We start from the raw sequence: 24,266 nt of genomic DNA, 5'->3' as shown, positions 1-24,266 counted from the left end.
TCTTTCAATACTCTATTTTTAGTTCTCCTTTCGTATCGATCGGTGCAAATTTATTTCGCGGAATTGAAACTTTTCTTACCGAGGCCAAGTTCCGGGAATATTTAAAAAATTTCACAACTTTCCGGGACTTGAACAGGTTCTATTAGCTACCCACGTTCATTTAAACTTGTTGGAAATTAAATTTTCTAATTATTCATCGAATTACTTCAAAGAAACTTGGTTTATATCGTCGCGTCGAGTCACATGATTTCAAGGAAAAATATAACTCGAGCTGCATAACAAATGATCCCATTACTTGTACAACTTTAAAATTAGTATAAAATATCGAAACATGTGTACTTTGAACAGTTCAATTTAAACTTAATCTAATTGTAAGTCGCTTCGAAAACGGGTCAGTTGTTTTGCGAGTATTCAAAAGAAACATTACAAAGTAACAGACACAGATTCTGTGACAAGGTTGTGGCCCACATACCGTTCACCAGGCTTTCAAGATTTTTCTTTTTCGGCCTAAATCTTCATTCAAGAATTGATCTACATAGATCGTAGCTATAGATTCCCTAACAATTCTTCGTTCTCTTTCGCTTAATTATAATTAAATAAACGATAACGTCGTAATAGCGTAATAATTTACACGTTACACGTTACGAATACACTCGGAAAAATTTCAATGCGAAAAAAGATAAGTCCAGGGAACGTTTGTTGGTTACATCGCTGTTAAATTCGAGAAAGTTGCAAAGTTTCTCGTTAGTTTTGCTCGGGACTGCTACACGTCTGGTTCGAAGATGTAGAATTAGTCAGCGTGGCAGTGAAGTATAACTGCAAGGAAAGAAATGTGCTGCGGGTCTGTACGGAAGGACTGCGATTAATTAAACGAGTCATTAAGCGCCCGAGAACGACTCCTTTGCGATTGCAAGAAAGCGCGAGAGAAGAATAGACGCGTTCAACTCGAATGGGTATCGATTATACGATATAATTTCTCTTTCTTTGTTGCCTTAATGTGACGCGACATTAAGTACAATCATCTTCAAACTTGTCGCGCTTGCATTTGTTAAGCATTTACACGAATCACAACGTTATCCGCCCACGTGTAAATCGAATCTTACATTTTCTTCTATGATTGCCGAAAATAACATTTTTTATTTTTAGTATAAATAGATTGTACTTGGATACATTAATTTAGGTATGATTTAACTGAACAATTACTTTTGTTAGTCGTGCATCGTACTCCCCTCGAAATAACGACGTTTTATCATTTTTGCGGCAACTTTTTGCTAATATTGGGGTCGATTGGCCAGATGCGTGGTCTCCTTGTTTGCGTATCGGTGTGTTGTACGATTTGGCGAGTGGCCTGCGGCTGGATTATAACAGCTTATGATTCACATCGCGTGTTGCATCACGCGTCGCGCGACCGGCTTGCCAACATTTCGCACGGGTGTGAGAAAAATCGGCCATCGCGACGACCAAGTTGGCCACCGTCGACCACGGGACCGCGCCGCGGTTCCCGAAATACGGCCGTTCCCGAACTGCCCCCCCCCCCCTCCCCCCGCCCGCCGTGACTCCCACGATTTATATTCGCGACGCAACGAAGTGCGATGTTTCTTGTTTACGATAAATAATCGGCGACCTTCCGGTCGGTCGGTACGCGGCGGTGTCGGTGGTGGTGGCTGTGCCTGAGCCTGTACCTGTGCCTGTGCCTGTGCCTGTGTCGCGTCTCTTCGCGATCAAGGCGATCTAAACATAACTTTGTCGTTGAATCGGTTCTCGTCGTTCGAGAAAGTAGTTGTTTGTAGTTTGCCTTATGGAATATTGGCCAATTTTATCAACTGGACTGTCCAGAATGCAATTTTACCAATTTAATTTTGTCAAAGTTGGATTATATTAGATGTCCGATTGATGAAATTTTGAACCACCATCGCGCGACGATTGCGTACTTTACACTTGTCCTTAGCCATCGAGTCCAGGACTGAGTTCCTCTTCATTTCGAAGACATTCTTCAAATTTATTGTACATATATAGATCTTGTACTAGCTCTCGGCGCTATATTCCTCCAATTAAAATTGAAATTACCCATACGGACGAGAAATTTTCGATGCTCGACTTTGCTTTCTCGCCCTCGGCCAGCTCGAGCACATGTGGCAGAAAAATTCATTGCTGTGACGTTGGTACGAATTGTAAAATGTGACTCGCGCGCAACGTGCCAAACACACTATGTATATAAAAAATGTCTCGACACGATTCTTTTGTCAGTGGTGCTTAGTTTTCGATTCGAAGAAGAGGTGGTGAAAAAGTATAAAATTCCTTTGCAACGTAGTAACAAAAAAAAAAAAAACAAAAAAAAACACCTAAAATGTCTCGGTTCCCTTTTGACATAGGTTGATCGAATTTGATAAAAACGTAAACCGACCGTATTAGTACAGTTGGTGACACTTTTTTTTTCTTTTTTTCTTTCTTGTAAATTGCTAATCGTGTCACCGAAACAAAGAGTACGCCTTCGATGTCGAGGTTGAATCCTCGTCCTCGAAGCCAGGTCGGATGCGTGTTTACGAAAATGCTGGCGTGCGGACAAAACGAAGGTGTTTTCCACGAAAGCCAAGGGGGTTCTCGGACAAACGTCGTATACCTGTGAAAAGTGACGCCGTTGAAAATAATCCGACTCGCTCTATAAATACAATGCGGCATTCAGTGCTGTGTGGCGCGTCGCGAAGTTCGGATGCTTATTTGACGCGTGTTCGTTATTCGGCTAGTGGGGTACCTTTCTCCGATAAGGTGATCAGAGTTGCCGGAAGTCGCATCTGGCTCGCTCCACCTTGATTTCGGTTCGAAGATTCATCTGACTGCTCTTGGCCCGAAACCATCGTCGAGCGACGTTCTCTTCTCGACGTACTAACGCTGATTTCGATCCATCAAACGTTCCCTGTACCCTCGCCGAGTATCGACGACGAACAGAAGTCGCTATAGTGCTCGATTGGAATTTTTAAAGAATGTTTTACGAATATATTTGGTGACAGTGTCGAGTGTGTGTCGTGTGTGTGTGTGTGTGTGTGCGTGCGTGTGTGTGTGTGTGCGTGCGTGCGTGCGTGCGTGTATATGTTTGTGTGTGTGTGTGTGTGTGTGTGTGTGTCCTACGATGAGTACTACGATGAGTACTACGATGATCTTTGGGACGAGAAATTGAACTTGCCCGATCTTGAACCGATCAATCAGACGCGATGCCGACGCCGACGCGACGTGTCGCGTTGACTCCGTGTCGTCGATGTATTCAATGAGACGCGTGAATGTGATAGCGTTACATTTTCTGGCAAACGTTCTCGGACAGTGTTGTTTCTAAAGTTTGCTTGATTTCTTACCGTCGAGTTGTCTCTTCCTTCAACTAGATTTCGGAATTTCGAGACGGTTCGAGCATCGTGTCCAACCGATATGCTAACAGCGATTCCAAGCAACCTCGTGGACAACTCGAACCCGGTATAAGTTTGTTAAATTTCGGTTCGTCACGAGGAACGCTGGCCAAGCAATGGATGAGAGAAGAGTCGAAAACGTGAGATCGATTCAATAGCAGTCGGGGAGATTTGTTGGAGATACGTGTCGCGCGATGGAGAGGCTCAGTGTCGCGGAAACTTTGCGGAGGAAAGATAAGAGAAGGCGTAGGGGTTGGACGGTGGTGGTTGGTCACGAAGTGCGGTGAGTATAAATCACGGCTATTTCACGGTGGGTGAAAAGTCCGTTATCAAAATGGGGTTGGCTGCTCCAGGGAGAGTCGAATTACCTTGTTGTCGCGGAGGAATGATCGAGAGAGCGAATTATAAATTTCTCGGATTAATCTATCACAGCCGAATGTCTTTGTTTCGAGGACCTTGGCATACATACATAGTTGCTCTGCATAAGTTACGCACGCAACGATATAGGTGTAGTTACGGTGACATCTGAATGTTAGCTTTCAAATTTTAGCACCTTCGATTAATCCGAAAGCTGTGCGTGATGTCTCTGTTGCGAGAGCCTAGCATCTATGATTGTTGCTTTTGATGAGTCGTCGCTTGCAGTAGAACTCTTCGAGGCACGCGATTTCGAAGAAAAATAAAACTCTCGGGCGGTAATTTTTTACAAGTAATATCGTCGATACTAAAAATGATGAAACACCGCTACCGTATGTTAAAGTCCATATGCAACTCGGTCTCGATCTAATCCTGCCTACGAGCTAGGAACGACGATTTATTACACCAGAGACTTATGCCAGATACTAATCATAATAATCAAGATAACGGTAAGATAGCCTTGCACTAGTCGTTGCCGGGAATAAATAGATTCTACAGCATCGATCTCAAGGAGGACTGACCCCTATATATCCGATGTCCATTTATCATGCTCATCGATAACCGATATATTTATTCGCCTTCAAAATTAGTATAAATGTATATACAATAACTTGAAATTAATTTTTGTTTGCAAAAAAGGGGACTCTTGGAGCTAACTCGTTGGGAAAATGGTAGGATAACGTTTCTGGAACGTCGGTAACGCGATTTCGTGTTCGACGCGACGCGTCGCGTCGGCGGCGTTGTCGTCGTCGTCGTCGTCGTCGCGATCGTCGTCGGAGTCGGTAAATTTGTGAACCGAATGGCGCTGCCACCTTCGGTTGTGCTTGGAAAGCTCCCTAGATTTCAGCCATCTCGTATAGTAAAACGTAGATCAATATTTCACCCAACGAACCGACATGTCTTCATCGTTCGTAGAGTCGTGATATCGTAGACATTTTTCGAATCATCTTTAAAGTGTAAATGTACGTTTTCCGAACAATTCGTATGTTTCCGAAGAGAACCAGAATAATCCATCCGGTTGGAACGTTAAAGAATAAATTTTCGTTTACATTCGTTACTCTAATGGCCAATTAATTATACATTTATTTACCTTCCAGTTAAACAGCGCTTTGTTTGCATATACGAGAGTCTTCCAGTTGAATAACGATGTCAATTGTTATTATTATTATTATAATTATTGTTGTTGTTGTTGTTGTTGTTGAAATTTAAAATATAAATAAACGTTCTCATAATCGTTACACATTGAATTGCGATTGTTTCATCAGAGGAACATTAATGATTTTTTAAGGTGTAGGTATTATCCCTTTATATAACAAACTATCGGCCACTTATATATTCGTCCAAGAATCGTTGCTTATGAACTTTAAATTTCATTTTCTCGTCTTACAAGCAATAACGAAATAAAGTGCTCAGTCCTGGGCGAAAAACGCGACGCGCAATTTTCTTATTTCGTGGGCCGTACGCGTAACTGTAATTCTAAGTAGTATACGCGTATACATGGTCAGACACGGTCAAATTGCAGTCTATGGTGTACAGCATATACTGGTATGATATCGTTTGTTCGACGAAAATACAAGTTTGAGTTAACGGTTAAATTTATAAATACTATATAATTTCCATTTGTATGTTTACGTTACAGATTATCACGAAAATTCAACTGAAATATTAAACTGAATTATTTTTTAAAGAGACACAAACGTCACCGTGGAAATGTTATTAAATAGAAATGCGTTGCTATTTTAGAAAAAACGTTATTCGGTCGTGTTATTTTAGCGAGATGTAAATTTCGCTTGAAATGCGACTCGACTAAAAGCTGTCCGGAACATTCTGCAAATGTAAATTACAGATTAATGGAAGTCGGCGTAAGCCTTCATTAAAACAACGCCATTTCGCGTAGCAGAAAAAATGTGAAATATTTCGCGTATTCGATTAAAAGTAAATATGACAGACAAAAGATTAAACAATACTACCACCAAAGTTTAAAAAAAAATTTGCATATAAAGGCATCTTATTAAAATTAAAATATAAAATTTTAATTTTGTTCTTTCGATCGCTGAATGACACGAATGAAATAAACTAAATAGACTTGAAGTCTTCTTGGCGATAAGAATTTCTTGTCCACGAAATAAAAATAGGTAAATAAAAATAGAAAAGAATGAAATGAAATAAAGTAAAATAAAATTGATGCACTATAGGGTTAATGATTCGTGTCTCGTGGCGGAACAAACGACTTTCCTTGGAATTAACTTGTAGGAGTATCGCAGTTTCCGGGATTTATCTGAGAGCGGTGTTCCGCTAGAGCAAATCGAAGCTCTTGTGCGATGCCGAGTTATTTCGACGAATGAACGAACCTAGAATTCCGATCGGTCCCAGGAAATATTTTCAACTGAAAGGTACGCGACGACTTATCGAGAATCGTGGAGCCGCGAAATTAACGAATCGAAGTTTTCCCTTTTTCGCAACGCTCGTTTCGGTGATCCTTTTTCCGATAGGAAGTAGAATCTAGGACCTTTTCCGAAAACCAAACACTAACTCGTGGAAACTACCCGAATGGAAATATATATAATGTTGTGTGTGATGTGTGATTGTGATGATATAGTTTAATTTACTCTATTCGTTCTGGTAGTTTGGAAAGTTAATCATGGTGTTTTCGTCGCTCGTCGAACAAGAAGAGAAAAAGATTGATTCTCGCTGGATAATTCGGCTACCGTTTCAGCCCGCGCGTAACATGATATTTTCCTCTGTCTCATTTTTAAGTTTTATCTCGCTTTTCAATTACACTAAGAACCATTTCGTTAGCCGAACTCGTTGGAACCTCCTACTGGACCAGGTTAATTCGAATTTCGAAATAGAAACATTTGTACAGAGCGGCCAATTACAGCGTACAGTACAACTATTAAGAGAAAATGGTATTTATCGTTCGGATGATTTAGAAATAATCCGAACTGTACCGAATGTATTCCGAGAGAAATGAAAATAACGAATCGAGAGGATATGAAACATCGAAAATGCGGTGGTCTCGAGTCTGCAACAGCATTCGATCGCGGATCAGCCAGCAGTTTTCGACTCGTAAGCGTTTGAAATAAATCTTGACATGATAGTCTTTGGCTGAAATGACATAGTCGACAGGCTCGAGTTGTGCGCTCATAGGAGAAACGCTTTCGTCGCTACTGCGACAAGTTTGGCCCATGGTTTTGCCATGAAAGCTTTCACGAATGAGAGACGTACGTTCGAGGCTGACGAACGGTAAGTCCTATCGGAACGAGCAGCTTTTCTCGTGCAATGTCAATCGCGTAAAGGGCGAACACCTAGCCTGTATTAAACGAAAAGAGGCGGGCCTGCGAAGTAAAAAGGAAACGGAGCATGCTCGTCAGAGGTTTCTTCGAAAGCAGGAAAGGTCGAGCTACCATACCTAGAGCCTTTATCGCCTACCGTGCGCGGAGAAACGGCAAAGAGTCTTTGCGAGGAGCTGAAGCGATCGAACCGATCGTTAGAGAAAACTGTCACGTTCGACTGCAGAGGAATCGAGTTAACTCTTTCCTTTGCGCTATTTGAGTTCTCGCACTTGGAAGAGACTTATTTCGAGCACCGAGCGTTGGTACTGTTAGATCGAGGCGGCGCGGCGCGGCGTGGCGCGACGCGGCAGTCAGTAATCGTGGAAAGCTAATCGGGTTTGTTTAGAAGGGAATCGCTAACGATCCGATTCAGAAGAAAACACGAATCGATGAATCGAGTTTCTTTGTTGATCCGTCGTGTTAGAAGCTTGCCAAATACGATGGAATAAATAATTCCTTTTCTAACGAAAGATCGACAACGCTCTTTACGATTTCGATTCGCGTGACCGAGCTATGGTTAAAATGGAGTTGATGGCTTTGTTCCAAAAACGAGTATTTCTACAGTTGTTGCGTAGATCGATCCGAGCCGAGCCGAAAGGAAATATTTACGAATGAACGTTGCGATATTCTCTTGTGGTTTGTTTCGCCACGGTCGCGGCCGCGGTTGGAAAGCAAGCGCGTGGGAATGAGATTTCCATCAGAATCTGCAGATGGCCGCTAATATTCGAGTCGATCGATACATATTCATCGCTAATCGATATTCTTTGCATTCTAAATGAAAAACTTGTAGCCGATGAAACGCAAGTTGAACGAGTAATTGTCCGATATCGACTTGTCATTTTATTTCTCAGTTTTCACTATTATTCCGCGAATTCACAAAATTATTTATTCGCTCGCCTTTTGTACCGTTTCCCGTTTCTCTTTCGCCTTGCTTTAATCGTAAGGTTTTTCTTATCTTCGAGTTCAATTCTTGCGTCCTTGTTTGTAATTATGCAAGGTGACTCGTTTTATTCGAATGGTATTTCATTATTTAAATTAACATTGGCGGAAAATGCAGTTTCATTCGCAGTTGAAAAAAGCCGGCGAGGCTGCGTGTTACGATCGAACGTGCGATCTCGGAAATTGAAGCAGGTAAGCAAGCTCTAAAAATCCTCGTCATCGCATCGGGAGGATCCCGTTGACCCGTCAACAGCTTTCCTGTCACGTTCCGAGGCCACTAACCACCGAAACCAACGTCTTCGAAATGACACGCGAACGCATTCACCCCGACAGGGATGGCGACGACGCACGCCAACGACACCGCGGTCCGAACGATTCTCCCTCCGAAGCTAAAATCCCGAGGCTCAGCATCCCTATCAGCATACCCCTATCAGCAACTGTTCGCAATGTCTGGTACCGGTGCGGCCGGCGCGGTGGCACGTCTCTACCGTCGAACGGGTAGAAGCAGGACATAGAGCATGCTCGCGCGGCAGCGGGTGAGGACCGCGGCGTTGGTCTGGTCTGGGTTCGCAGGAGGGCAGCTCGACGCTGCTCTGCTGTTCTCTCAGTCGGACAGCACGCGCGACCTCGAGCGGATCGCGAACGCTCGATCCGTGACTTTTTCCGCGTAACGATCGTGGATCGTGGATCGTGGATCGGTTGTTGTCCACGAGCAGAAATGCGGCAGCCGATGTGTCCCGATCGGCCGTGGAGAAACTCGTGCCGCGATCGGTGTTTCGTTTCGCGTTGGTGATTTTGTGGGAACCCAGGAAGGAGCACTCGAAGGATAATCGAGGTGAGGCTGTGAGCTGTGACACACTGCGGAAGAGTCCTTCGAATAGGGTCGCTTGCATCGAAAGGGTCTTTGGTCTCTTCGTAGATGAAACATCGAATTCGATTAGATGTGAATTGATTCGGTGATTCCGAGATCTTTGGCGTCCGGCGATTAATATCGGTGCTCAGCTAGCGTTGTACTAAACTTTGTGTGCGATAACATTCCAAGTTACAAGAAAAATTCTTTACAAGAAAAATGAATCGCTATCTCGTGGGGCACGATATTCCCTGGCCAATAAGGTTGTCAAGTACTCGCTGACAACACTCGAGCTGGATGTTCGGAGTGGCGTGTTTTTCAACGATGCGACGCTACTACCGAGAGTGAAAAGTGGACTGTGGCGTGCAAAGATAATGGCCATTTCACCGGTTCCCATCCAGTTTTAATCGACCAACTTTATTCTTAACTCGAAAGAGAAGAAACATGTATACATCTCGCGATACCCATTATTTTTCCTATTTTTATATCGAACGTACATATGCACCACGCACTACAACTCCAACCAAGAGAGACGTACCCGTCATTGGAAAATTCTTTCACTTAGCGCATTCGAAACTAACAAGAACGCTCGATTAAAATTATTCTACATCGCTCCTCTCTATGTGTTCGTCGAGCGGTCGACTGTTTAACGAACAAAAGAGTCGACGACAGCTCGAGAATCGATCAAGAAGATTTCAACGTGAAAACTGTGAAACTTTTACGAGGCTAATCTTGCTCCCCGATTACGAAACTATCGGTCGCCGTGACTTTGGATCCATCGAGGTAACGAGGACGTTTACACTTATTCGAAGATGAAGCGAGAGCTAAGATGACCTAGAAAAATGACGATACAGTCGCACCTCTGATTTCAACGTACTTACCATCGGCATCGTATGCAAGCGAGCGTCGAAAGGACTCTTCCGACCCTGATGTCTATTTTACCTCGCGAACGATTCCTTTTCTTTTGGAGTACCTACGGTCACCGTATATCATCTTCCCCGCGAGAAGGTTAAGAGCTTAAGGGTTCTTCCAGAGGCACTGGAACGCGATAAAACCGACGCTTCGCGCTGTGCTGGCTCGATTGTCGTAACCATCGACGGAGAATCGATTATTTCGCTAGGGTACGCGTTAAACGATTACGACGAATCATCGGCATCGGATACGAGTTACAAGTGTCAGATATGCGATATACGACGTTGTAGCGTGAAATATTTTTGGAAAACCGACTTGTTTTTAATTTGATTTTTGTTCAGCTGGTAGAAGGTTCGTTAAACTGTTTTTTCGATATTCTCCAGTCTAAGAACATGTACGAAGAGTTGACCTAGAAAAATTCCTGCTAAGCGTAAAAAACTAGATGAAACTTGCAGTATATCCGCGCAATACTCTTTCCCTCGTCTACTTTAATGGAATCACTTTCTGCAAGGTTTGTTCGCATTTAAATCCACGAGCATGTAACGAGAACACTCTTGAGGATATTCATTGTGGCACAGCATCCGAAACGAGTACTTGGTACGATGCTAGGCGAAAAACTTGATTGAAAATACTTGATTGAAAATACTTGATTGAAAAGATTATTCGTTGAAGATGTGTAAGGGTCGATAATTGCTGGAATTTAGAATAGGCTATATTTGATTGATCGGATAGCCAAGTGATACGTACAGATTGTTCGATGATAGAAATACAAAGGTTCGTTAGAGTTGCTAAGATTCTGACCGCGACTCCTCGAAAATCGTTCTATTTCTGCTCGTGGCATTTGCGTTGGATCTTCTGACGGCGCGGCGCGTTCGTTCGTCACCGCTATGACAAAACACCGGCCGCGTAAATTCGAGCTAACGGAGGAAAACGACGTCGACGTGACGGAAATCCATTCGAACCATCTAGCATTGCCTCTAACGTCCAACTGCTCGTTTGAATCAGCGCTATCAGCTGGCGTTGTAGCGTGGGAATGTGTATCGCGCGTGAAATGTGGAACGACGCGACGCCGACGCTGTGAAGAGCAACAGCTGCATCGAAGAAAAAATCTAAAGCTGGAATTGCTTTAAAGAGTGAGCTACTAGGGCTCGACACCTAAATACGGTTCAATTCCTTGAATAAGAACCTTAAATACGGTTCTTTCGTTTCGTTTCGTTTCGTTACGTTATAGACCGTCCACTTGGAGTGGTTACAGTAGGGGTAAAGTAACTATAGGAAAGCTAGCCACGGTGAAACCAGAAACCGCTGTTACCTCCGAAATCCATTTTGTAAACGAATCATTAGGATGTCCTATGTCTCAGCCTATAGACTCTCGACGCACTCGAGTAAATCGCGAAAGAGACGATTAATTTGGTACGCAGCCGTAGCTACGATTCAAGTTTCCGTGTAGGTTTTTTGGACGGTCGGTGGATCCCGATTGTGGATAGTTTTGGGGTATCGTGGACGGACGGTTGCGGTTGGCGCGATTGCCAAGTTTCGAGACAGTGAACTCTAAGTCGTTTCACAGGAATTTTCGCCGAGGCGTTAAATGTTGTGGCAGACGACGCCGACGTGACGATTTAGTTTACGGAATAAGTTTGTTACGGGGTACCTACACTCACCGCAAAAAGTATTAAACGTCGACAGGCTTGAAAAATGAATCTGTTAGCGGCATAGCAAGTAAACTAGGAATTACCGACTTGAACGTTTATTAAAAAATAAACTGTACTCGTTTATGTTGCAATTACTAATATCGTTTGTTTATCTTTGCGAACATTACGCATCGTTTATTAAGTAAAACGAGTAAACGATTACGATGTTATCTTTATAATTTTTCGTTGACATGCTAATTACGCCTGGAGAAATCTTTTTCGCACACGTGTAGGAATACAAGTATTTTCCCCCAACACTCCTCGACGGAAATAAACAATGTTTCCTCTGGCAGGGAACTCGTGCTGCACGCTGGTTCGTTTCAAAAATAAATTCTTATTCTCGGTTTCTCGGTTCCTGTCGCATCTATTCGCAACGTCCCTTCGAATATTTTACCTCCGAGCGAGATGATTTTTCGACGCGCTTTCCGAAAATCTGTTGCTTCCAGTGTCATTGAAGTTAACTGTAAATTTGATGGAATATCGATGAGCCAGTTCTGCAGCTCGGCTCGGCTCGACTCGGCTCGGTTCGGCTCGGTTCAGTTCGATTCGGCTCGATTCGAGAACAGCGGATTAATTTAAGCTCTCGTTTCAAGTGGAAATTTGGGCGTTGATTGGCTTCCTAAACAAATCAAAATTTTCGCCTTTACTTTAGAATCTAGAGTGCGGTATATTCGAATATTATATCGGTCGAATAGCTCTGTTCTATTTGTAAATCAGTTTCACGAGAACAGTTCCCGACTCTGCTCTCAAAATATCGTTATCGACACTAAAATGACCAATTATTTTGCAACATTTTCCGACTTTACGGAAAATTTACCGCTGCGCTGGCTCCTAAAATTACATCGGCAATTTGTTCAAGGTTATCGCGGCAATTATTCCACGCGTTGACAAAGTATAGTAAAATCCTTGACAGCGGATTTGGCATTTGTTCTACATTTTCAAAACAATTCGCCAATTGGCAAATAGGAGATCCGATCATTGGCTGGCACTTGGCAGAAATAGGCAAAATTTGTGTATAGGTTACATTTTCGAATAACGAATAAATATCATCTTTTCGCAGGTTTAATCTTGATACGCACGAAGTAACGGTGCATACGGTGCATACGGTGTATACGGTGTATACGGTGTATACGGGGTGCATCGATGCAGGTCACAACGGTTCGCGTCGATGCACGTTACTTGGAGTCCATCGAAAGCGAATACGTTTCGTAGCTTCGGAAACCTACCTATAATCGAGTTTCCAGTGAAAAGTTCATCATCTTCTCGGCTAATAAGCGACGAGACACCTTCTCAAGACATCTCTGACCGGAGGGATGCTAGCTCCTAAAGCTGCAAAGTTGACGAGGACTCGCGCACTCAATTAGTTAGGTCATTTGGACGATTCGAATCTTTAACCATATGGATATATACACAATTTTATTTGTGAGAAAATGCCGAGGGAAAAGTAAAATAGACTAATGACATTGCACAGTGGTCTGGCATACGAACAAACAAATTAACAGAAATCGATGAGCCAGTCGTTCGATGTCAAGGAGACGATGAAACTCGTGAAATACACAGAAATATCATAACACGTGATAGTAATTGCTTTGCCAGTTGCAACTTTGTCGTTCAAGATATCAGTCTACCGGGCACGTTAACGTTGAAGCAATCAATCATCGTTAATCGTAACATGTCCTACTTCCGGTGTTGCGTTGCCACATTTACCACGACCCTCGATCTTTATCGGTTTATCATACTCGACATCGGTTGAAACGATTATATCCAGACGCAAATAGAATAATTATCCCGTAATTATTCGTATGATAAACCTAAAGACCTGTGCTTAAATTAATATATATTTAAGGATAGATAAAACGTGATGATCGTCAGCTCTAAAAACACGGGGCTTGAAATTAATGTCCATTTATGCGGTCTCCGGAAAATGCACAGATAGGAAAAACACGCACGCAAACCATTATTTCGCAGCTTTTTGCTTGAAAGTGTCTGGTGGTTTGCGAATAAGCGAATGTATGCCTTGAAAATACGATTTAATAATGAACCATGCGCTCGCGTAGCAAAAGCACCGATGCATCATCGTTGGATGAATAGTTAAAACCATGCTTTCAAAGTGCTAGTCAATTTTTCATGAAACGTAGCGCTATGCGACATACAATCTTTTCTACAACCATTTTTGTGATACTACGATAGTATTGCTTGGTAAACTACTTTTTACGAACGAATTTGTTCTGCCCGTATCGAACAGAGTTTGGACAAAATATCGTTTCGTTTCACCAGAATAGGTGTAGATGCATCCAGTTTTAATTAAATCAATGCTTGCTTGCATGCATGGAATAGCGGTAACGCGGATCGATTCTTTTTCACTGGTAGAAATTTGCGCTTTTGTAATTTTCAATTATTACCACATTTGGAAACCGTTTGGAAACCATTCGAATTCCCGAGCTGTGGCTAGAAACAACTTGAACTTTTAAAATTACGGACCTAGTTTTATTTAGTACTAAAAGTTTTCAAATATTGTATGTAGATTCTTCGAACTGTAGGTGACAAATGAAAATAGTTTCACTTGTTTGCTATTGAAAAATTGATTGGTCGCTAATAAACTGTCAGAGTGTCGCGAAGAATAACTTTTAAATGTTGTTTGGCAAATATTTACCTGCGAAGTAACGAACAGAAACACGACAAGCTTATGCCAGAAGTAGGATTAATTATATTTTCATGAAATCCTTTAGCAAGAAATACGTACGTATATGCTTACCTTTTGAAGCTGAAAGCGCTCGACGGATGTCTCTTTGCAACCCCTCGGCCTTGATTGTGAGGGCAAATAGTGTTTCCGGCATTCGCATACTTAAATAACCCTCGTTGGAATACATATTTACTGCGTTTCCATGATAGGATGCCAAAGGATAAAGAGTACAAGAAAGAATCCGATTTCATGATTCACCTTTTACTTTAAACTAAATATATATTATATTATATTATGTCGTCTTATTATTATTTCGCAAATGTTTAGTACTGTATTAGTGCTTAATCGAAAAAGAACGAGTTACATGTTCGATGTGGCTCGAACCATAATAATTAAGAGATCAAGAAAATCATGAATTACGCTATGCTCGAGACTGATGCATCGAAAACACTTGCAAACGTTTAAACTGATTTATTGATCGCGAAAGCGTGCGTGTCGTGCTTGCGAACGCCCGTTGACGACGTTCAACATCGATTTTCAGACGGTTCAACCTGGTTCGAGCTCGTTTTTCATCGTTGTAATCGACGATTTTGCATCGGAGACAATGTACCTATAATCGTGCAGCTTGCCCCGGTTCTGTCACAGTTGCGTTATTATAAATACTGGATCGTCGAAATAAATATTTGTCAATTTTCATTCGCTTTATCGGCTGCACTTTGCGTCAGATGGTATAGAAAAGTATGGCAAGAGCACGGTACATTTTATATTTAAAAAAACGACAGGTTACTTGCCGATGCGAATGTTTGTTTTACCGAGGAAAAACAAATCCTTGAATATTTCATCTGGTATCTGGGAGGAAATAAATTGCGAATTTAGATGCTAGACAACGGGACACGGACAACTTGGATATATGTGTATGATCTTTTCCTAACGCGTACTCTACGACAAACATGAAAAGAGATATAGCCAGTGATCATTTATCAGCAGAGCAGCGTAATCGCTCACACTTGAATCTACGATGGGAACTCTCGCAAACTCCTTTTCCGCATAAATAAATTGTTTACTGCACGTAGTAACGTAGTACGAGTATGGGTGTCAGGAGAAACAAATTGCAGCTTGTAAATCGATTCTCGTTAAAAACTGTAAATCGCGCGAAAAGTTTCGATAGTATGTGCTTTATAGTAGTATTCAGCCTCGATAGATTTGCTCGAGATCAGAATGACACCCGCCGAGGAAGGAAAACGATTTTCTTTCCCAAACAATTTACTTGGTTACCACTCGTAAAGTGAAGTAGAGTAACGACTTTACGGGTAGACGATGATATGTCCATATGTATGTATATGTACATGTATATGTATATGTATGATATATGAACATGTATACGGTGTGACCGAGTAACGTATACGAGCAAACACCAGAAGATTCCTAGGTTTGTTTGGAAGAGAAAAAAGCAAATTTCAATTTTTCACACAGAGAATGTTTTACTTTTACGCAGACTTAACGATAATTGGAACAAATAATCGAAACGTAAATTTGACTGAACTCGTTTATGCCAGATAAGCGATGAAACATGGTCTGACATTTTCATCGATATGTTTGATGGTCTGTGCAGCAGTAATGCGTAGCAGTCCTTAAACTATGCATTTGCATGGGTTTCTACCTCAACGATATCGTTGCATTCCTACTTTCTTTTGCGAGACGTGATTTTTCAAGCGTGCACATATTCGCACACATTGTTACTCGTACCTTAGTTATTTTTACGGGTATTTTTCCCGTATTCTTCACATCGGAAAGAGTAATATTCGATGGAACGGAAATCGATCGTTGGACGGTTGACAAGGTATGGGATACCTTAAACCTTAAACGAAACCTCCAACACATTTCTTCATTTTAATCTTAACTTACTCTGTAAATTACTGTTACTTATTGTTAAACGCCCTGCCATGTATATCCTCGTTTATATCGTACGTCAAACGATTGCTTTATTTTGCTTAACAATTTGTTCGAGCACAAGGAACGTTAATACTGTCTTTGTATTTTACAATTACATAACCGTAATCGTTATTTGTTGGTAGGTACTATTTCGTTGAAATAATTCTTTGTATGCAATTGTTTGTTCCGTATGCGGTTTTATTTGTAACCACTGCTGGTTCGCGAGTAAAAGGCGCGTTTGCGTCAAGTCAGATTCGCGGAGATTACTCTCGGGGAAGTGTTCGAAGACTCGCGATGATCGATAATATTATTCAAACAACAAGCTCGTTAACGGCGAGTTTACTTCCGATGAGATTTCCCGAGTGCGCTTGGAATGGCCGTCTTTTTCTTGGCAACTTTAATTTTCGCTATCTACTTGAAAATCTGTCGATTTGTTGGTGGTAGGTTAGGGCCACAATAACGATTGCTTGTACTTTGTTGACTGTTGTTGATTCTGTTTAAAGTGCGTTAGGCTATCGCAAACGATATAAAGAAGATTGTATTTCGAATCGATGAGAGGCTCGATCAAACAAACTTTTTATTTTGTCTGTTTCCGAATATTCGACGAACGAAAAATTGTTTCTTATAAACGAAATATACATATATGTAGTAGGTAGGTGATACAGGTGTTTTATTTGAATCGGTCTCGATGCACAAAACGACCCTGGAGACAATGACTCGAGGCGCGGTATAGTTTGAAAGTTGACCAACGCAATGCTCGATAATTGATTAGTGCCACCGTTTTGCCCGACCTTTCCCTGCTTCCTCTAAATGGTAAATAGCGGCGCAACAAACGGACGCGTCGCACAGTCGACTTCCTCCAGGCCACGAGGGTGTATGAATTTCAAATTAAAGCCTCGAGGCTGCATCATTCGCGAGTCCTTGGAGCTTTCTGGCCTCGATTCCCGTCATCCTCGATGCTGACACTGCGCCAACCACGACCGCATTCCTGACTGACTCGATGCCCCCCCCCCCCCCTCCCCGGTCTTACATCTTCGCTTTGCGATGCCTGCTGTGAAATAAATTTGTCAATAACACCCGCATGGATTCCATTTCTGACCTCCGACAGACCTCACCAAGTCGCTTATTTACCGCATAAAAAGCATTTACTTAATAAAGGGAAATTCTCAAGAATTTTGAATGAAATATTCGAGCTAATCGAAAGCCGGGACAGTTTTTAAACCAGCTAAATCTACATACTTTACGCGAGAAATATTTCAACTTTTTACAAACGAATAGTCTGCGTTGATATTGTCGGTTGTGTCGTAATTTAGGAGACAGCGACATACATACGCGTATATTCCATCCTCGCGGATGGAAAGAGAACGCACATACGACATCTGTGACGAGACGAAACGAGCTCGGCATAGAAAGCGACTCTACTAGCCCACCAGAGGGAAACTTTCTCCTATCGCGAACTGTAAATCGCTGTGGATTCTCAAGGGTCTTGTTTGAATGGAGATGTCGCCTGCGCAGTAGAAATTGCATTTCCTCAAACCGCCTACTTTTACCTCGTCGTCTGCTATGAACCAAAGGGACCCTCTAAACCAGATGTATACGCAGTCGATTCGATAAATGATTCGACAGAATTTCTCTCTCCAAGAGACCATGATATCCTATTAGTATATCACGTACAAATTCTTATACTTTAATAACTTTATTCGTACGAAAAGAAAATTCCCGTACGCTGTACTCGTCCTCGTAGCTCGTACAATACATAATATAATGTTATATTATAAACTAATAACGTACTCTGTGCTTCTTTACATTCGTTAAACAAGTATCGCAATTACGTGAATTATAATTTCAGCACGCTGAAATCTTGCGAAACAAGCTTCCCTAAGTTGTTTCAGTTTCGCTGGTAATTTAAAGTTCAACGTGGCAGAAGCTTGCAATTAATTAGCAGTAACGAGAGCTTCTACCGAGCTTGAAGCCCGTTAACCCGATTTTTTATCATTCAATCAGAAATGATTGGTATCGAAATACTCTGGAAATGATAAAACGGCGAGGCAATTTTCAATAAATTGAAAATCAGTTTAATTTGTGTCTCTTTAAATTTGTCGTAGAAAATTATATTCACAAACAGATTTGAAATCGATGTATGCCAGGCGAGACAACCATAAAAATTGCCATTGTCGGAAAACGCGAATGTAGAAAAGAACATCGAGTATGACGAGAAATTTGTTCAGACTATTATTCCGAGTACGCGGGTCCTTCCGGCTTCGTTTCTTCTTATTTCCCGTATCCCTTTCATCCCCCGTAATCCTATCAAGCTGGTGACGTGAATTCTGTTCCAGCCAGGAATACGGAATCCTGGCCAAAGGACGCGGCAGGGTTTCCGCGAGAAATCTCAAAAGAAAATTGATATTGTGAGATGCTCGATGTTGGCAAACCTTTTACGGGGTTGGCGTCGAAGATGGCATACGATATAAAACATCTTCTCTTCCCGTGTGTTTCATTTCTGTGAATTTTTTATTTTTCAAACCCGTTGATTGCATTTCGCTTTAATGCAATATTTTTCATTTTCGATTACTTTACTTCTATCGGCCAGTTTGTTCTCGTTGCTCGCCACTTTCCTCAATTAATGTACGTTTACGTTTACGCGTAGATTGTCTCTGTTAATTTGAATTTCTGTACGAGAAGCTCCTTGGATAGCTTACCTTTACCCACAAACCTTTCCAACACAAGTCAAGATTGACAGTGAAACGTGAAACTTGCAGATCCTTGACCCTTCTCCGAAGACTCCCTGATACGTTAGAGGAACTGTCGCCAGGATTCTCCGCTAACTCTAACGAACGACCGACTTTGGTACAGTTACGTCGGATCCTGCAACTGCTCGCCCAATCTCTGTACCGCACCGGTTACCGCACCGCGACGTACGCTAATTCACGACTGCTAAATTCTTATCACGTTGGCACCTTGTTTTCCAGTATTATTTTTCTGTTATTCCAGAAGAAAATGTAGCGTTTTTCGAATACGAGAAAATTCGTTGGCGAACCTGCAAAAAGTGGCTCGTTTTATATCGACATACCCAAAGAGAAAAAGCGACGAGTCTTGAGAATCACGTGTCGGAATAAATACCGTCAGAGAAACGCGAAACGATTTACCGTTTCTTTTTTTTCTTTCCGACGCGACGCTCCGATTTCACACTTGTGTCGAAACGCGAAAAATGGAACGAGTTTGAGAAACTGGATATCAGTGACGGGGGCCGCGTAATGTTCCCTCGAAATTCGATAGTAAGATAGATCGGGCTAATTCTCCCCGATAACGGAGAGCAGAGATTCCGGTGATTCCGAATCCGCGATATTCCTAATAAATGCATTTATGCGTTACGAGCTACTTTTCTAACGAATATATCGATCGGTATGCAATCGTTGCAAATAAACGCGAGAAAATCTAATTATTTTCCCGTTTAATATATTATATCGTAAGTTGAGTTTGTATTATTTGTTCGAGTCCGAGAAAAGATTGTTCGACGCAATTATTAATTAAATACCTATGCGCTTTATATTTGACGATGATTAAGATCGTTGAATCGCGGACACGTTGTTGAACGTTCCAGTAAAGTTTGCCAAGGATTACGTCGCTGTAAATGATCGAACATTGATGGTTAAGCCGTGCATGCGAACAAATTTCCAAAGGTTTGATCGATGTATGCAGTTGGCTGCAGTCACGGAGTTGCATACTATCGCGACGATTCCAGTTCGTAGAGCGTAGCTATTGGGTGACCTAGAACTTTGGCAATCTGGGTAAACCAGCTGGTGTTCTGGCCTGGCGTTGGCCTGGCCTGGTCTGGCCTGGCCTGGCCTGGCCTATGAAGCATCTAAATCATCCGGAAACAGGCTCGAGTAGAAGCTTCGCGTGGAACCAGAAGCTTATTCGGCCGATAAGGAAGTTGCGAGCTGAAATTAACCCTCGGTGGTGAACGTTTCGATCTTATTCTCGTTCTCCTTGTAACGATCCCGTTTGCGTGAAACTTTGCGTATCTTTCATTTCCTGCACCGACTTCTTCAGAAACGATCGATACAAATTTGAATATTTTTCAATGTAATTCAAATCGTATACTCGAGAATAGTCGAGCGATACTCTGCGATTCGCGAAGCATTTCGAATTTTTGACGAAAAGTTCAATCGAAAGCGTGACATGAAATTTAGTAGAGTAACCGTGACCCTAATGGTGGTTCTAACCTCGGCCTCGGTCTAATTTCAACAAGTTTTGGACTTACGTACGACTAGGCCTTTCGCCTAACGTGAAAAGAAACTTTCCGATCGAGCAATTTTACGTATAGTATGTACTAGGAGATGATAGTATGTACTGAGAATTCGATCACAGCAACAATTCTGAAACAGTTTTGATTTTAACATTAGAAGATGTTCCTCGGCAATTTTCGTAAAAGCTTGCCCTTAACGGAGAATCGATAGGTAAACTGCGAGTGCACCTATATGTATTTGTAATCCAATGGAGCGTGCAATCTTGGATTTCGATCGCGTTTTCGCTATAGCCGATACGAGACCAGAACACTGTGACGCAGAATCTGATAGTAGCTCCGAGTAACATTATTTTCAAGTTGAATCGTTATTACTGTACGATAACAAATCTGAAAAGATCTGTGTCAAGTTACTTTAAACCTGAATTGTGTTTTCTTTCGGTAAGAATATAGTTTTCTTGAAAACAAAACATGTTTCGTAAACGTTGACAAATTATTTCAATTGATTTCGATTGAAAAAGATTCGAGTAAGGTGAACGATTAGAGACACTTGTATCGAGAAACAAGATTACTCGAGGCATACAGGTATCGTCAACTATCAAGCTATCGGATTTTGTTTGACCAAAGCAATCGAATCCGAGCCGGTGAACGCTCGTCTGCTCGACAATAGCACCACTCTTTGGCTTCAATTAGAACGGCAAGTAAGTTTAGTCTAGAACATGACCGGTGATGAATCCACTCTACACTCCGGGCATCGTTTTCTAGTACTTGTTTCAACAAAGAAAACTAGCGAGCTGCTAGCGAGCCATGCCAGTGAAAAACAAACAAAGATGCCGAGGTATGCTTATGAGGCGGATGAAGCTACGAGGAACGATATAAAACAAGCTTATAAATCGGCTGGAACGAGTTATTTACGGTTGGCTGTCTCGAGTGAATTAATATCTAGCTGCTGTTCGTTCGGAAATCATTTTCATACGTTATTCGATCGTATCTGGACGTTAAGGTTACTGCGTGTGTGACTCGGTTTACGGTTCCATTGGCAGACAATTCCTACCAGCAGTGATACTATGGACGCCGACGGCGACGATCACAAATTCCGATGCTAGCTGCGTTCTACCGTTTCATTAAATCGCGATAGCGCTAAGATTGCCAATTGCCTGGTCATATTTGATATCGGTATTAGAGGGTTTTAACAGTTTTTCAAGTATCGTATTGAATATACATATTTTATATGCACGCATGTGTGCCATCGCATCGATCCGATCCTACAACTTGTATTTCGACCAGTTGCATCGGTTCGCTTCGCATACCCGGTATATCGAAGTGAAACAGCTATGCCTGTTTTATCCGCTTCATCGATTCCAACATCTGCTTCGTCTGTTTTCTGTTTCGTAAACTCTCTGTGTTCTGCTTATTCTAGCCGTAATGTAGTAGATACCTAATATCTACACCCGTCACCCGTACATCTGTTCTAGCTGTGCTGCCGATTCCGTCAGTAGACACCTGCTCATAAGCATCATAATTTGGCGAAGCAGAGTTTAACTAACGAATTAAATCAGCAAATACTTACGGAGCTTACCATCGTCGTCAGTTTCTGCTACAAGAAGCCCATCCCGTCCCAGCATGGGACACGGATGGCTGAATAAATACGTATTTAGAAACGCGGTCCAGGTGGTGGTCTCTCATCGAGGCCACCATGAATATCCAACAATACGAAGGTTTTCCATCGCAATCGAGAAATTTCCACCTCTTTCGAGACCTATTCGAATTATACACGACACTTTGAACTCGACAAAGCTCGACATTATTCTCGCGTCTTCTTTATTCTCGCATCAGTCTTTATTGGCTCCGTTATTCACAGAAACAGAAGGGCTATTGTTCGTATTTGATCTGCATTTAAGAGTTACGCGAGACGTACGGTCCATCTAATTTTTAACCAACATGTCGTCCTTTCGTTTTAATCGAGGATTGTTTTACCGCCGTGTCGCGTCGTCTCATAACTTCGCTTTACGCGCATTTTCCTATTTTACTATTATAATATAATACTTGGTTTATCACGTTTGTCGCTACAAAGCATTTACGAGCATACGGTTGACACGATGCGGTGGTTAGGACACACAGAGTTTACGCATCAGACGAAACATACGCAATAGGCAGATTTGCAATTAATAAAGCAGATAGTAGAATAGAGGAGCATAGGCAGAGCTGATGAATAGGAAACGAAACGGCACGTTAAAACCGTGTACACCGTGTAAATATAATTTCGCTTTGTTACCTCCCTCGAAGAGCAATAGAATTGAAATAAAAACGTACGACGGTAATTAACGAAACCGAGTTTCGACTCGCTCGCCGAATAAGCTCTAGTTTAAAATTCAATCGAGCATGTTTGGAAACTCTGAACTGAAAGTCTGCTGAAAATCGCAGAGGTTGAAATTTCCTGAAAATTCTCGTATCAGCCTGGAAAATCGATAGCGTTCGTTCCCCCTGAAAACTCAATTAGCCGCCATTTTCAAACAACATTTATAATTACCTGAGATATAAATCAGGTAGCATCGTAGCGCGATAAAAATGGAAATTTGATGCGAACAGAGAGGGAAAGAGAGACTGAGAGGATCAATTAATCATCCCGACTCGTGTCAATAATTATAATTAATTCAGCTTGTTACATTCCGACCTAATCCGAGTAAGAACAGAAAATTTCGCCGAACAAATCACGTTCCAGTCTGAGAAATCCTCTTTACATCGAATTCTAGTATAATAGATATATTTATCTTGATACCGAAAAATGGATGATAACTATCACCGATGTGATACTTGAAATTATGGTTAGGTTACTCGAATAACGCAATATTCGATATTTGTACATTTGCGCGACACGATCTTTACTCGTAACATATGCTTATCTTAAGAGCTTTTTAACGCTTGATTTATTTATCTAAAGATCCACTTAACTTTTCGAAAGTCTCGGGATCTGGCGTCGTTCCAATTCCATTAGACCGCGGAAAATTGCCGTCTAAATTGTAACTTGGACCGGAAAGTCGATCCATTTCGCATCAATCGTCGATTCAATCGTCGTTAGTATCGATTCCTTGGATATTCTCACAAACGGGTTAACGCGATTGCCGTGATTCCGGGGTGACGACGACCTAATATCCCTCTAAGCGATCAACTATCTCTACTTACTTAACAGACCGCTCAACCACCATCTAGGAAACTCGTTTCGCGCAAAAAATTTGAAGAAATCGAGCTTGTTTGTCCGAGAGGCACATCAACTGATTCGAGTATTGTATTCCACCCTCTATGACTCAATGAGAAAACAGGACGTAGATTCAATTTATTGCTTTTCCATTGATGGTAAACAGTAGTGTAGTGGTACATGGAACGATAGTAGCTCTCAAGGATCATTCTTGTCACGATTTTTATACTTCTAAAACAATCATCAAGGATTTCAGTGAGAATTTTCGCTTTGCTCGATTGTTTGTTACATTCTATAAGTTAATTATTAACTTTTACGAATCGTCAAGGATAGTATATATCCTTGTAACAATCAAGGACAATTTTCGTTACGATTTTAGTTGTTATTAACGAATTGTCAACGAATTTCGTGCCAAGGACACGTTGAAGCTGTCGCAAATGCTCGACGTACTCGCACATCGTTTCCAAAAATTCTTCAGAACTACTTCGATTCAATGAAAATCCTATGGAAATCGGTCCTTGACTGTTGTGAAGGATCTAAACTACCTTCGACGCGTGCCAAACTGCACGAATCATGTACCTAATATTGATGAATTAACGATAATTGCAATGACAGGTGGCGTAGACAAAACTACTTTGGAACTATGCTTGTCTTAAATTGTTTAAAACTATTT

The 24,266-nt window shown here is 41.7% G+C and overlaps 1 protein-coding gene across 9 annotated transcripts in view; it reads left to right on the top strand.

Moving 5' to 3' along the window:
* Positions 1 to 24,266, top strand: part of LOC128892853 (cAMP-specific 3',5'-cyclic phosphodiesterase) — a 179,014-nt gene that overhangs the window by 66,396 nt on the left and 88,352 nt on the right. For 2 of the 9 annotated variants that reach the window (XM_054153444.1, XM_054153443.1), the window contains exon 1: positions 8,636 to 8,918. The exons of 3 other annotated variants lie outside the window; for them this stretch is intronic. Coding sequence is in view for 1 of the 6 variants with exons in the window: in XM_054153449.1 (XP_054009424.1) it covers positions 3,590 to 3,678 (89 nt within the window). In the remaining 5 variants the exon portion in view is untranslated. Of the gene's footprint in view, positions 1 to 2,680; positions 2,767 to 3,374; positions 3,679 to 8,619; positions 8,919 to 24,266 lie in introns of those variants that run through there. 4 more of the 9 variants (XM_054153449.1, XM_054153441.1, XM_054153442.1 and 1 more) reach the window with 4 other exon arrangements.

Source organism: Hylaeus anthracinus, unplaced genomic scaffold, assembly GCF_026225885.1.
Source record: "Hylaeus anthracinus isolate JK02 unplaced genomic scaffold, UHH_iyHylAnth1.0_haploid 2, whole genome shotgun sequence".
NCBI lineage: Eukaryota > Metazoa > Arthropoda > Insecta > Hymenoptera > Colletidae > Hylaeus > Hylaeus anthracinus.
This window is presented reverse-complemented; position numbering and strand designations above follow the sequence as displayed.